This window comes from Lissotriton helveticus, chromosome 2_1, assembly GCF_964261635.1.
Source record: "Lissotriton helveticus chromosome 2_1, aLisHel1.1, whole genome shotgun sequence".
NCBI classification, from domain to species: domain Eukaryota; kingdom Metazoa; phylum Chordata; class Amphibia; order Caudata; family Salamandridae; genus Lissotriton; species Lissotriton helveticus.
In genome coordinates, this window is record NC_136059.1 from 987511363 (window position 1) to 987526972 (window position 15610).

At 43.6% G+C, this 15610-nt stretch overlaps 1 protein-coding gene across 2 annotated transcripts in view; it reads left to right on the forward strand.

Annotated features, from left to right (window-relative positions):
• ENTREP1 (endosomal transmembrane epsin interactor 1) overlaps positions 1-15610 on the forward strand; it is a 260839-nt gene that overhangs the window by 184994 nt on the left and 60235 nt on the right. For both annotated transcript variants that reach the window (XM_078675744.1, XM_078675745.1), the window contains exon 6: positions 12981-13114. In XM_078675744.1, the coding sequence (XP_078531870.1) occupies positions 12981-13114 (134 nt within the window). The remainder of the gene's footprint in view (positions 1-12980; positions 13115-15610) is intronic.

The following is a 15610-nucleotide window of genomic DNA, read 5'->3' on the forward strand; positions in this document are numbered from 1 at the left end:
ACTTTATACATTGCTCTAAGTTAAGCCTGTCTGCTCTGCGTTCTAGCTACCACAGTGTTGGGCTTAACTTAATTTAGTGACTTTGAGAGTTCACACTGATAAGAGTTGTGATTGTCCTTAAGGTCGGTAGTCAGCCACCACAAATAATAATCCCATTTCATACAGTGCCCAGGCACTTGCTTGGCGTAGTGGGCTCAGTAAGTAAAAAAATGCTCTCTTAATGAAAAATGTTCACTATTCTGTGGTAAATAAATAAATAATACCCTATTTTTGAATGCTTGAATGAATAACAGATAGCTCAATAAATAAGAGTCAAGATTCGAGGTAGTGGGAGTTTCTGCAGGTTTATTACAGCATAAGGACAGGATCAGGACAACCTGCATAGGATGAGCAGAATGACAGGGCCCAGCAGGACAACTGGGACCCAGTAGGGGAAAAAGATGCCCAGCAGCTGCTGGGGCTAGGTCTGGGATGAGCGCGCTAGCATTCAATAACAATGCAGGAACATATATACATAGCGCGAACACATAGCATTACATTGCAGTAGGCGTAACAGTGGGTGGAGTAGAAGGCGTGACGTGTAACAGTCGCGAAAGATAACAGTAAAAGTGGGTGTAACTGGGAGTGTACATAGATATGTGATGCGAACGTAACAGAATATGTCATGAATGGGCGGAAACATAGGAGGGGGCTACCTAAGGAGCCGGGACCTCTAACCTAATGGTGCGCGAAAACTAGCAATGACGTGTTACTAGGAGAAGCTGGGGGCTACGAACTCTGTGCTAGGAGCAGAGACTAGAGTCTGGAGGGTCGGAGCGACATGTACCTAATCCTATCTGGTATCTAATGTTTAGGGAACATGTTGATATGAACTAGAAGTCATGAGGGGAAAAGCTAACTTGACTCTAAGACTGGACCATGCATTATTCTACATGTAGTGCGTGAAGAATATAAAATGACCATTAAATACAGTATTTCTCTAACATGGAGACGAGAAGACTAGACAATGACGGAAACTATTGATGCAGTTCAGTAGCTTAGGAATGCAGAAGAGGAGGACTGAACTGATAGCAGGAACTATAACATACTTTTGGCAGACTCAGAGGCAGAGCCGGGCTGCACCGGGCACTGCGAGGCAGGAAGTAAGTGAAAGGTCGAGGATACAGGTGGGGGCTGTATCGCTCCTCAGCGAGGCTTTCAGGAGACAGGAGCTGAATCTGTGGTCCGGGCCCTTTTGAGGCCTAGAAACGGGGACTTTATAATTGAATAACGTGCACACTGAGAAACGTGGCAACATTACTTACATAGGCCTGATATTCGTAGTATTCACGAGGACTGGAAATTAACATACCAGAGGTGGACACAACTATAATTGCGTCTTAATCAGAAATGGGGAATAACATATGCATATTGGTCATGCACACAAAACATATGATGGATGGGGCGTAGGGACACAGAACATGGCAAAATTTACTTTTCCACATTCCCTCCTTGTCACTACGTTTACATCAGGAAACATCAATATTCATGATACCGTCTATCATTTCATACAGTACCATTTGCTCGTCTCGAATTGTCTTGGAACGGGATTTAGAACGGGGCTTGGGACTAGGAATACAAGAGGTAGCACACATGCTGCAAATCGCAGGGCCACATTGTATACAGAGGCAGCAGCTAAATATGATCGCTACTGCAATACCTAGGAAGGACAGGACTTTCCATCCCCATGCGGAAATTACATTCCAGAACCAACCGGACCATGTCCAGGTGCCTGGATCTTGGTGTAACAGATGGGCAATTTTATGGAGTCTGGTTATAGCTGAATAAACAGACGGCGCGTTATTTGGAATAAAAATGCAACAACTGGATCCGAGAATTCTACAGGCCCCGCCCCTATCGGCCAGTATGACGTCAAGGACGAGACGATTCTGTAAAACGACAAATCTCATAGCAGATTGTTCTTCGGTTAAGTTACCTAGAGCAGAGGCAGTCTCATTTACTACAGCTTCAAGGGTTCTTGTTAACCTACGGATCAGTTTACTATTCTGGACAGGTCCTATGAAGAAGAAGAAACCTTTATTGAAATCTGTATACTGTTCTAGAGTAGTTTCAGTTTGATCGACAATTGGGGACTCCCTTCTAGGTCTAGTGTGTACTAAGAAAGAATTCCTATGATAGTCAGGTGGGGCTAGAAAAACAGGTGGCAGTAGGAAGGCAATGTAACAGGTTCCCTCCCAATCGAGGGGCAGACGGACATATGCAGTTTGACCACAAACAAAATAAGAATGACGTGAAGCTTTAAAAATAGATTTCCTACTGTCACTATACTGGATAACAGTAGTACATTCACTATGACCTATATGTACAGAACCATAACTACGGACACATAATTCGCCTTTAACTGGTAGTACTGAAATAGCAGGTGAGTCTGGAGTAGTATCAGACTGAACATTCAGGACCATGAAATTCGACGAATAATTTCCTAAATTATATACCTCATTTTCTAAATCTAAACCTGTTCTGTGGGGAAAACCTTGCTTGTCTGGAAAACATGTACTGTTAAGAAAAGACATATCTGTTGAGGATGACGTCAACGTGGACCATGCTCCACACGAACCATTGTGTGAGAATGGATAAGGAAAGAGTGGCAGAACTCCCTTCGATGTCTGGAAAGGGGGGAGTCGACCACACACCCAACAATTAGTGGCATTGCTGGTCTGGTGTGAATAATGTAACATACGGATGAATGTGTTATTACGCATGGCAAGGCGGTATGCATATTCGTGAGGAGGCAGATCACTAAACGTGTGCTCTACTGTAGCATTAGCAGACATATTTACATGAGGAACTGGTAAATACAGAAAAAATGCGTAGCTGGTGCAGGAAATCATTAGGCTGAGAAATAATATGAAACTCAGAAAAACGATGCAATGAAGTGAACTGCGACTGACTCTCTCACTATGGGGGTCTATTTTATACATGTCAGAAACAGTCTAACCGTTTCACCTAGGGGAGGACTTATACAATCAAACTGGCTGACTTATTAGACCTGAGCTTTAACTTATACTCCTGTTGCGGAGTTTTCTCTAACAAGGGAGGGGTTGTAACAAAGTCTGGTGCGGGACAGTCCTTTAAAACAATGTTCTGGCAATCCTTCGACTCCTGGGAAATGTTCTTGGCAATGTCTTTGAAGATTTGTTTTGGTCCTTTGAAAAGTTTTACGTGAGAAAGGTGGACCCACCCCTTCCTGCCTTCTAACTTGACGGCAGTCCGGGTGGTCAAGAGGACTTGACGTGGCTCTTTCCAACGTGGTTCCAGCGGACTTGATCTGTCAAAGTTTCTGATCATCACCAACGACCCTGGAATGATCGCGTGTGGTGCCACCTCGGTATTGTCTGGAAATGCGGCGGCAACCTGTGAACGACATGAGTTGAGGGCAGACATCAAGGAAGCTAGGTAATCTGTCAGCATATTACATGAAACATCGGTAATACTTCGGGGTCTAGGAGTACCCCACATGTTAGGGGGGCGGCCGAAAACGACCTCATACGGGGACAGACCTGATCTGGAATGTGCGACCATACGCATGTAAAACAGAGCGACTGGCAAAGCTACTAACCAGTCTACACCTTTGTCTTTACAGACTTTTGCTATACGGATTTTCAGAGTCTGATTATGTCTTTCTACTAGTCCAGCTGCTTCTGGATGGCGTACACAATGAAATTTCCACTGGTACCCTAACAACAGGGAAACGTGTCTCATGAGTTCGGATGAAAATGGCTGACCGTTATCAGAATATACGACTCTAGGGAGTCCGTATCTAGGGAAAAATTCACGAACCAACTGCTTGGCAGTGGTCGCAGCTGTGTAATCTGGGACTGGATATGCTTCCGTCCACCTGGACAAAGCGCATACTACTACAAGGACATACTTGAAACCTCGACATCGCTCCATCTGAATATAATCCATCTGGAGGACCTCAAAAGGGTGGTCAGGGGGCTGGAAACCACCTTGTTCCACCGGGACACTTTTACCTGGATTAAACTGACAACATATCATACAGGTACGGACTTTCTGCTTGGCTGCAGCTCGTAAATGCTTGTTGAACCAAATGTTCTGGATACTGTCTAACATAGCTTTTCCTCCTAAATGTGCTGGACTATGTGCGGTATTGATAATGACTTGAACCATAGAATCGGGGAGAAACCATGTGGCTCTACCCTTCGTTAACCATCCTTGATCTGTCTGGACCCCTCCTTGTACAGACCATTTCTTGATTTCATCGGGAGTAGCATGTAACTGGATATCTATGACATCTTGTGTAGGGTCCTTAACTGTCATGCATGTAATCAGATCTGGAGTATGTGTCTGTGTCTGATTAACTGGAATGTCTGGTGTCTGTGCTGTAAGCTTGGCTGTACGGTCTGCTAGATCATTACCTTGGGAAATAATGTCTGTGACTTTCGTATGTGCTTTGCACTTCATGATAGCAATAGATGTCGGTAAATGTATGGCATCTAACAGGGCTTGAATAAGGAGACCATGCTGAATCTTGGTTCCATGAGAAGTCATAAAACCTCTCTCCTGCCAGAGCACTCCGAAGTCGTGTACAACTCCGAATGCGTAACGTGAATCTGTGTAAACATTAACTTTCAGGTTCCTGGCATGTATACAGGCTTGTGTCAGAGCGACTAGCTCTGCTGCTTGAGCGGACAGGGTATCAATACGGTGTGTTTCAATAACCTCAGTGTCAGTAGTCACTGCATACGCGGCGACTAGTTCTCCTGTACTAGTTCTCATACATGAACCATCCACATAAAGTGTCAGGTCAGGATCTAGTAACGGAATGTCTGTCAGGTCTTGTCTTGGCTTTGTCGTAATGTTAACTACTTCCACACAATCATGTGTGTCTGGATTTGAACTAACTGATGGTAACAATGTAGCAGGATTCAGAACGTTGCAGCGTCTAATTTCTATGTGCGGCTGGAACAGTGTCAATTCATAACCTGTTAAACGTGCAATTGTCAAGTGCTGAGTCTGTGTTCGGTTTAAAAGAACTTCTACTGAATGTGGAACTTGTACTGTCAGAGAATGTCCTAAAACTATGGAATCACTTTGTCTGATAGCTAGTGCTGTGGCTGCAACTGACTTGAGGCACGCAGGTAACGCCTGGGCGACTGGATCTAATGTGCTCGAAAAATAAGCACAGGGCTTGTATTGACCTGCTTGATCTTGTGTGAGAACAGATAATGCTGTACCTTCGCGTTCTGTAACGAAAAGTGTAAAAGGCTTACTGTAGTTCGGTGTAGCTAGAACTGGAGCTTGACATAGGGCTTTCTTTAACTCGTTGAAACTAAGTGTATGGTCAGACGTCCAAGGGAGGACAGTCGATACGGCTGCCTCCTGTGTCGTTAACTGTATCAGTGGCTTGGCTAGGAATGCATACTGGGGAATCCATTGTCTACAATAAGAAGTAAGGCCGATAAAAGCACGTACCTCCTTCTGGGTTCTGGGCTGGGGAAGACTCGCTATTAACTGGATACGGTCGGGTGTCAACTGCCTACCCCTCTTGGACAGCAAGTGTCCTAAGTATACCACTTGCTGGACACAGAATTGAAGCTTCGAAGGTGACACTTTGTGCCCCATCTCGGCTAAAAAATACAGAACTGTAAGTGATGCTCGCTCGCAGTCACGTTCAGAACGGGCTGTGATCAGTAGATCATCGACATACTGGAGCAGGGCAGTGTCAGTTGGCATGTGAATGTTGTCTAGTTGTCTCTTGAGTGCTTGACTGTAAATACTAGGACTTTCTGTGAAACCTTGAGGAGCGCGTGTAAACATATAGCTCCTTCCATTTAAACAAAATCCGAAAAGAAACTGGCTGTCTGGATGAATTGGAACACTAAAAAATGCATTCTTGAGGTCAATAACAGTGAAAAACATGGCTTCAGAATCAATGGCTGTTAACAGGGAAGAAATGTCTGGGACAACTGGGTACTGAGGAATTATACATTTATTAAGCTCTCGTAAATCAATCACTAATCGATATACTGGGGGTGCATTCGGATCAGTACGTTTCATGACTGGAATGATCGGGGAATTGCATACATTGGAGTCAGTTTCTACAACTACTCCTTGAGCCATGAGCTCGTCAATAATTTTGGATAAGGCTGCTACAGCCTCAGGTGGCAATCTGTACTGTCTGATTCGGGGTAACACTACACCTGGCTTGAGAGTCACACGATAGGGTGTGATTTGCATGTAACCTACATCAGTTGGACCTTGCGCCCATAAATGCTGCGGAACATTAGACAATCTTGAATCAAAATCTCGTAATACATAGTGACCCTTAAAGTCACGTAGGAACAGACGTATTCCCTCTGGGGAACAGCAAATAACTGCACCTAACTCTTTCAGTGTCTTAATACCTAACAGATTCTCTGGACATGACTTAGTAAGTAACAGATCAGTAGTACGGGACAATGGACCTACTTCTAGAGTAACTGGCTTTGAAATCTCATTAACGATGGGTTTTCCTGAAAATCCAAGGGAAACATTTCTTGAGCCTGAGAGCGGAGCCCCTGGAACTTCGGCATGACTAATTGTGGTCCTACTTGCCCCTGTATCGATCAGAAATTTTCTGTCTTTCCCTAATACTTGACTATGAACATAGGGACCTTCTTGGTCTACAGGTATCTCGATGAGAGGCAAGCCTACCTCCCTCTCTAGGCTGTTTCATGAATATGACTGGTATTCTGGATACTCGGACTGTGCATACTGGTACATCTGCGATGTAACGTGCTGTGTTGCAGCAATAGGCTGCGGTACTGTAACTGTCTGTTGTGCATTCTGTGACTGAGGAGTCTGTGAAACTTGTTCTTGTCTAGGCGGACGTGGTCTTTCTTTAGTCTTACCAGTAGCTATATTATGTTTCAGAACTGCACACTCGTTTATAAAATGACCTGGCTGTTTACAATAATTGCAGTTCCCTTTAACGGGAGCTGCAGGATGATTGGCGTGATTCGGACCCCTCTTCTGACTGTCTTGGGGAATAGATTGTGCAACTAGCACTTTCATTTTCGTGTCTTTCATACGTTTTCTTTCGTGTTCTTGCTCTTCTCTGATTCTATTCTGGTGATACTGGAGCATCTGGAGCATCTGGGACGGAGTATTTGCTTGCCAGGTGCTTTCGACTTTCAAAACTCGGTTTTTAATTTGTGGACTTGAATTCTCGACTAATTTGGTAACGAAAAGATGAGGGTATGACTCACTACTTGTCTTGAGACCACTGTTAATACTGAAACATTTCTCGAATCTAGAATAAAAATCACTAATGTCTTCATCTTGTTTCTGTTTACAGGCTGAGATTGCATCCCAGTCTTCTTTCCTAGTTGTCAATAATCTTGGCAAAACTTGAATCAATAATTCTGGTAATTCTTTACATTTATCTCCAAGACCGGTTCCTGGTACTCGTGCCTTGTCTTCAGCTTCTAGAGCTGCCCAATCGATCTTTTTCTCTCCCACCTCCCATTCTTTTTCCTTTAACTTTTCATACACCCCTGCGGGTAGCAGGACCTTTAACATTTTAATGATATCTGGGTAAGTGTATTCTCCCATACGGAGCATGTCTTTTAATTCTCGATGGAACCCTGCTGGATCTTTGTCATGACAGGGAATTAACTTCTTCATCTCGAGGAGTTCCATCTTTGAAATCGGAGTGTATACAAACACTCGTTGCATGTCGCCACCCGCCCCTTGGACTGGGTGGACTTCTCGTAGCGGATTCTGTCTGTCTATGTAAAACGGTTTACTTTCTGGGGGTGAGACATGAACAAAATGCGGGTTCAGGAACGTTCTATACTTGTGGCGCTGTTCTAGAATGACACTAATTAAATCAGTACCTAGACCTCTCCATCTATACTGGAGTAACTCGTTCAGGATATCATGTAACGGGCCTGGATCAGAATGTTGACCCTCATACAGGGTGATGAGGTGCTGGATCATATACGTACCCACCAGTCGTTGCTCGGCTGGGGGCAGTTTCAGAAACATTTGTGCCACTATTTCGTCTGGAAAAGTGGTAGAATCAGTAATCCATCGGACTGCTGATCGGGCTAGTTCTTGTTCGTGCATAGTACTTAGTTCGCTATAACCGACTCGTGATTTCAGAATGTGATCGGTAGCTTGAAATACTTGTTCTAGAGAGCAAGGCTCTCGTGCTGAATGATGAAAAATAGACTTAGGTTCTGGACGTAAATGGCGATCTGGAAATCTGGATTTTCCTACATACGCTATTCTGACGGGATTCTCGTCTTCCTCTTCAGGATCAGAGGCACTTTCTTTCTCGCTTACTTGTGCTGCTTTACGCTGTTCGTGTAACTTTATTATTTCTTTACGAATTTTCTTGTACATACTTTCCATAGCACTAATGGTCTTGTGCTTACCCTCGGCTATATTATCACTCCACCTTGTTAGGATTCTCATGTCGGCGGGATCTTTAGTCGGGTAATCTTGTTCTCTTACTAGACAATTGATCAGGAACTTTAATATCATGAGCTGAATCTCGGCTTTCCTTTGAGACATAATCTCGCCAATACTTTCTGGATCATCCCCTGTACGGATGAAACGATATATTCTGTCTAGATCTTCTTTCATATTCGGCAAGGTGACTAGATACTCGGTCATCCTTCTTACGCGTACGGAATATAAAACCATAGTATATTCGCCTGGAACTGGATCATAAACACATTCGTTAAGGGCTTGCCTGATTTCTGTAACAGACTTATTACTTTTAGGAGTACGCTGTGATGCTTGAGCATGTAATTCGAGTGCTGATAAACGCTTGTGTGGCGGCGGGGTTTGAGGAGGACCTCCTCCTGCGGCCCCTAGACTAGAATCGTCGACTGACATTCTTCGTGCTTGCAGGGTCGGTAATTGTAACGTGGGCTGAACTTGTATGGCTGGCTGACCCGGGGGTACCGTAACAGGTACTCCGGTGCCTGGAAGAGCGGGAAGTGCCTGATTTACAGGGACAGGTGGAGCGCGAACTGGATTTGCATATTCTGGGACTGTGTCATCCAAATAGGACGAAATGAAAATATCAGCTGCGGTCGGTTTGTGACGTAGCTTGGTCGGAACTAATGGTGGCGGCAAATTACTGGATGCCTCTGGGGTCGCTTGTGGCAAGCCCTCGGCAAGAAGAGGATACATACCCTTAATAAGGGCATGCCTCTGTCTGTCTGACTGTTCGACTTTGACTTGTTCACCTATCTCGATTAATTCTCTTTCTTGGGCTCGTTCTTGGGATTCTCTACTTAACTCTGACTTTCTGACTTCCTTTTCCGTTCTTCTATGCGCTTCCTTACGCCATAACTCGATGGCATCTTTCTGTGACTGTCTGGCTTTCTTTTTCCATAATACTTCTTCTACTCGCATGATACATTCGGCATCCCATGTACCCGATACGGGCCATCTATACTTTTCTTCTAACTGTTTGGTATACTCTACCCATAAATCTAGATACAATATGGCGCTTATGCCATGTTTCTGATACATAAAGTGACCTGGACTGTCCCTAGGCGGAACAGGAACTGCTGCTTCCAGCAGACCCTTTCTAGTTTTTAACTGACGTAACTTGGAAAAGAGCGGCATTCTAAACTTGAATCGGAACACAATACAATATACGAAAAACAATAACAATTGGGAAAACAATTCAGGCATACCACGACATTGAAAATACATTAAACAACATCATAAATAACAGTTCGAACAGAATACTACCTGAAAAATACTGAAAACAGAAACAGAACAGAATTCTCGAGAACGGAACAGACTAGAGTTACTGGATGCACTGCTGTAACAGTACGGAACATACCGGTCCCATAAAGGAACACATCAAGACCCGCATCCACCTAGGTGAACACTTCGTTTGCGGGCTTGGGTACCACCAACCCACGGACCAGAGTCAATTTAGACTGACCCTGTCTAGACACTACCCCAGCAATGGTACTCACCGGGCAGCACGGAACGGAAGGCCTCGGACGGGACTGGACTACGACGACGAACTTCGGACTTCGGACTTCAGTTACGGGTGGACCTCCGGATACCTCGGACCTTGGACTCTCGGCTTGGGCTCTGGTCGGGACTCGCCGCGTTCCTCCACCGTCTCGTTCGGATGCTGGACCGCCTCCTCCGTCTCCTCCGTGGGCCTGAGGGATACTTGAAGCAGAAATATCTGCACTTGGCCAGAAGAGTTCCGTCACGACTGCAGGGGGTCAGGGGGTCGGCGTGGCTTCACCGACGCGTGGGGAAAGGGCAAGTCCCTGTTCGGGCGCCATTATGTGGTAAATAAATAAATAATACCCTATTTTTGAATGCTTGAATGAATAACAGATAGCTCAATAAATAAGAGTCAAGATTCGAGGTAGTGGGAGTTTCTGCAGGTTTATTACAGCATAAGGACAGGATCAGGACAACCTGCATAGGATGAGCAGAATGACAGGGCCCAGCAGGACAACTGGGACCCAGTAGGGGAAAAAGATGCCCAGCAGCTGCTGGGGCTAGGTCTGGGATGAGCGCGCTAGCATTCAATAACAATGCAGGAACATATATACATAGCGCGAACACATAGCATTACATTGCAGTAGGCGTAACAGTGGGTGGAGTAGAAGGCGTGACGTGTAACAGTCGCGAAAGATAACAGTAAAAGTGGGTGTAACTGGGAGTGTACATAGATATGTGATGCGAACGTAACAGAATATGTCATGAATGGGCGGAAACATAGGAGGGGGCTACCTAAGGAGCCGGGACCTCTAACCTAATGGTGCGCGAAAACTAGCAATGACGTGTTACTAGGAGAAGCTGGGGGCTACGAACTCTGTGCTAGGAGCAGAGACTAGAGTCTGGAGGGTCGGAGCGACATGTACCTAATCCTATCTGGTATCTAATGTTTAGGGAACATGTTGATATGAACTAGAAGTCATGAGGGGAAAAGCTAACTTGACTCTAAGACTGGACCATGCATTATTCTACATGTAGTGCGTGAAGAATATAAAATGACCATTAAATACAGTATTTCTCTAACATGGAGACGAGAAGACTAGACAATGACGGAAACTATTGATGCAGTTCAGTAGCTTAGGAATGCAGAAGAGGAGGACTGAACTGATAGCAGGAACTATAACATACTTTTGGCAGACTCAGAGGCAGAGCCGGGCTGCACCGGGCACTGCGAGGCAGGAAGTAAGTGAAAGGTCGAGGATACAGGTGGGGGCTGTATCGCTCCTCAGCGAGGCTTTCAGGAGACAGGAGCTGAATCTGTGGTCCGGGCCCTTTTGAGGCCTAGAAACGGGGACTTTATAATTGAATAACGTGCACACTGAGAAACGTGGCAACATTACTTACATAGGCCTGATATTCGTAGTATTCACGAGGACTGGAAATTAACATACCAGAGGTGGACACAACTATAATTGCGTCTTAATCAGAAATGGGGAATAACATATGCATATTGGTCATGCACACAAAACATATGATGGATGGGGCGTAGGGACACAGAACATGGCAAAATTTACTTTTCCACAATTCCATCATCCCCATGGGAGCTGGCATTTCTTACAACAGTACACACATTGTTGGGCATGAGGCCTTTTGAGCATTAATGGGCCAAATTGCAACTAGAGTGTTAGTAAAGCTGGAAATGAACAACTATATACACATAATTACATATATCCTACATTTTAAGTGTCTGAAAGTTTATAACAGATATAATGGGCCAATGTATGCAGACTAAGGGGTCCATTAGGATGGCGGACGGATCGCCACCGCCATGCAGGCGGTGGCGATCCGTCCGCCATCCTTGCCCGTCCGCCACCTTTTTCCCCCCCGCCATATTACAATGGCGGGGGGGACCGTGGCGGACGGGAAGACCGTCTGCCGCTTTCTCGCCGCAGTCGCCTTGCGACCGCGGCGGAAAAGGCCTGATATGGTGGCGGTGTCTATCAGACACCGCTAGCCATATTAGGATGGCCTGAGGGGAATGCCTTATGGTTCCTGCTTTGGGGGCCCGTTGCAGGCCCCCAGGGTGAAAGGGGGGTGGGGGTGCACATGGGGGGTACCTATGGTACCCCCCTGCGTTTCACAGCACAACATGGCAGGCACTGCGCGGTGCCTGTCATGTTGTAATGTGAAACGCACAACATGCTTTTTTCACATTGTGGCGGCCGGTGCTTTAAGCACTGTCCGCCGCAATGTTAAAAATGCAGGATGCACCCGCCACTGTGGCGGGTGCATCCTAATTGGGGGCACGGTTCCTCCGCCCTTGTGGCGGACAGTACCTGTCCCCGACAGGATGGCGGACGGGCTTTGTCCGTTCGCCATCCTAATGGACCCCCTAAATTTGCACACTTTGTATCACAATGTATAACTGTAATGAATCAATGCTGTCCTGTGATGGCAAAGATGTTGCAATTTGGCACTGCTTTGTACAACAGCTCTTTAAAACCGAAGGGATTGTCTTCAATTGCTGACGTTTCGGTGCACAGATACTGCTTCCTGATTCCTGGGGGCCTTTGGGGCCACTATATTCAGTCTGGGCACTAACGCTCTCCCAAAACACTTAGAACAGCAGTATTTTCCTCCTTTGATTCGAATTCATCGCTGAGAAGTGCTTCTGGTGCCCTTAGGAATCTGGAACCACAATGAAGATAAATGTTCTGAATCTTCGCTGACCATTGTTAGTGATTTTTCTGCTGTGCTGGTTTGACCCATCAGGCTGCCACACAGATCTGTGGGCAACACTACCTGGATTTACAAAAAAGCAGTTTAGTAGATTATCTCATAATCTGAAGCCATACATTTAATGCAACATATGCATTCTCTAATATATAGTACATGCTTTTGGCCAACAATTTCAAAGTAGCCATATCTGATGGTGGAAATGTACAATGTTAACATGATTGTATGTTGTGTTATTTGACAAGGAAGAATCCCAGATTTCTGCAGAAGAAGGTGAAGAAAATGTACACATCCCAGATCCAGAAGACTTTGTGCCTCCTGTTCCTCCACCATCCTACTTCTCTACATTTTACTCATGCACCCCCAGAATGAATCACCGGTAAAGTAACAAGGCCCTTATTTGTGACTTGTCTTATTGTTTTTCTGCATGTATCATTATGTGTGAAAATAAGAAGAGATCACCCCCATAAATTGGCTGGGTTTGGGGGTGGAGTTTGTGCTTGAGGAAAGTATTTACCTGTGGAAAGACAAAATGTTTACATATGCAAATGCACTTTTGCTAAGCATTTACACTTGCGGTAATGTACACACTAAACCTATTCAGGTGTATCTGCTTGTTCCTGCAACTTTAACAGTTTTCCAAGTTGCATTTTTTAAAATTAATTCATTAGGAAACAGGGTGCAAAATATAAATTAATCTAAATAAGTTTATTTTGATACAAACAATTATCCCCATTTTGTATTGGCAAAATAAATCTATAGCTAGCGATTAGCCGCTCTTAAAAAGAAAAAAGAAATGACAGAGGATCAATACTGAAACGAGAACATATTATGGAATTATATATCTAAATTCCTTTCAATAAAACCGTCATAAATTTTCCAAATTTGATACTTTATTTTACAAATTAAATATGCATATATTACCAATTCTCCGATTCTCTGGTCTTAAAAAATTTGGATTGCAAATCTGTAAAAACAGAACAATCCTTTGATTTTCACTTTGCAGTGATTATAGAATAAAACCAGTTAGTTTATCTTCTAGTTTACTCAAAAAAATAATAACCACTAACAGGCTACAAAAAATATGAAAAGTGGTAGTAGAGACAATTTAGTAAGGGCCACTCGGCAAATTAGTGATAAAGACATATGATTCCAATGATAAGAGGTGTGCAATTCAAATCATATAGGTCATTTAAATGTTCAGAAAAATAGTCCCCAGATATCTTTTTGGGTATGAATTATGACCCTCTTCATCTCCATTTATTATAATACTTGCAGTTGAGCCTTAATATAAAGAAGGTACCAACCTCCTGAGTTGTGGGGGAATATTATAAGCTGAAACAGCTCATTTGGTTGAAATGATTCTGATATCAAAAAGGATAATCATTGCTTGTTTCTCTACTTGTGTGACGATATCAATAGTAGTGGCCATAAAGATGGTGTTTTATGAAAATGACCCAATAGATATCCAGTCTGGTCTCTTATCAATCAGATCCCCGATTTTCTCGAAAGTCAAGTGAGATTTATGAATGAAACTGATTAAGAAAATCTTCAATGTTAAGAAATGCTTTTTTTAATCTCCGTATTTGAAGCCTGAAATTGTTAGATTTGTAATATGCAATTGCTGTAGTATCTCTACCGCATGGTCAGGAAAACAAGGAGGGGTGGGCATCGTACTCAAAAGAATCCCTGAAATCAGAAAATAATCCAACCCGGATGCTGTCTTAAATGGCCTTGAGAAACTTGTAAAGTATTTTGCTTTTGGATTTTTTCACTTTTCACCTCTACGTTTCCCACATTACTAGCTCATTATTTATTTCTCTGAAGGTGTTTGCTGTGTGTGCTTTATATTAAATTCATTTGAAGTTCAATAAATCCAGTGAGACATTTGGAAAACTATTAAAATCACCTGCAGTATACTTTCTTCAATATTGTTAATTGATAATTACCAAGCTTGATCATACAAAAGAGATGGATCATTTGTAATTAGGCCATTGTAGGTAGCTAGTTGGTAAGAGAGCCTATCTGGCTGACACATCAAAATTACCCAGTAACCTTCTTGATCTGTGTCCGTGGATAATACTTTATAGTAGTAAGATCTCAACCCTTATATGGGATGCTAGGGCCAAGTGAAAAACACACAGTCTTAAATGCAGCCACAATCAACAACATGTTCCTTCCAACTCGGTAATGGGTTTCTTGAAGAAAAATAATGTTTCAGTCATTTCGTCATCAACTTTTGTTTAGTACCTTTTGAAAAGCAATTCACATTCAAACTAACATTTTCCAAAGAGTCCTGCTGATTCATTTTTTTTACATTTTCTTTAATAAAATGACTCATATAAACAGATTCTGAAAAACGTAGCCAAACAGTATACCTTAGTATTTATTTTCAAGACTCACCTTCCACCAGTTTACTTTATATGCTCTCCTGTCCTCTCCTGCTCCCACTGGCTGTTTTGGCAAACTAGGTGCACCCCTTTCTAACAGTATCCTGACCCTCACAAATTCCCTATCAATGGTACCTTGATATTGCAGCATTGGGACTGAGAGCTAGCAGACAGGACACAAATCAGAAAACAAACTAAGAATGAGAAAACAGAAGGAGAAGAAAGAGAGCTGTTGTGCTGGTACATTGTTATATCAAATAGTTTTTGAATCTGCAGTAAAGCAAGTAGTTAGGCATTCATGACACCTGAATCCCATATAACTTTTCTTCAAACCTCTACATCTATAAATACATGAAATATTCCTGAATGTAGGATGTTCAATTTTGATTTCTTTACAAATTACACGAATAGTTCTAGGGGACCAACCTGATTTCAGGGGGAAATGAATGGTACAATGTGGGGGCTGATAATTGTGATATCTCCCT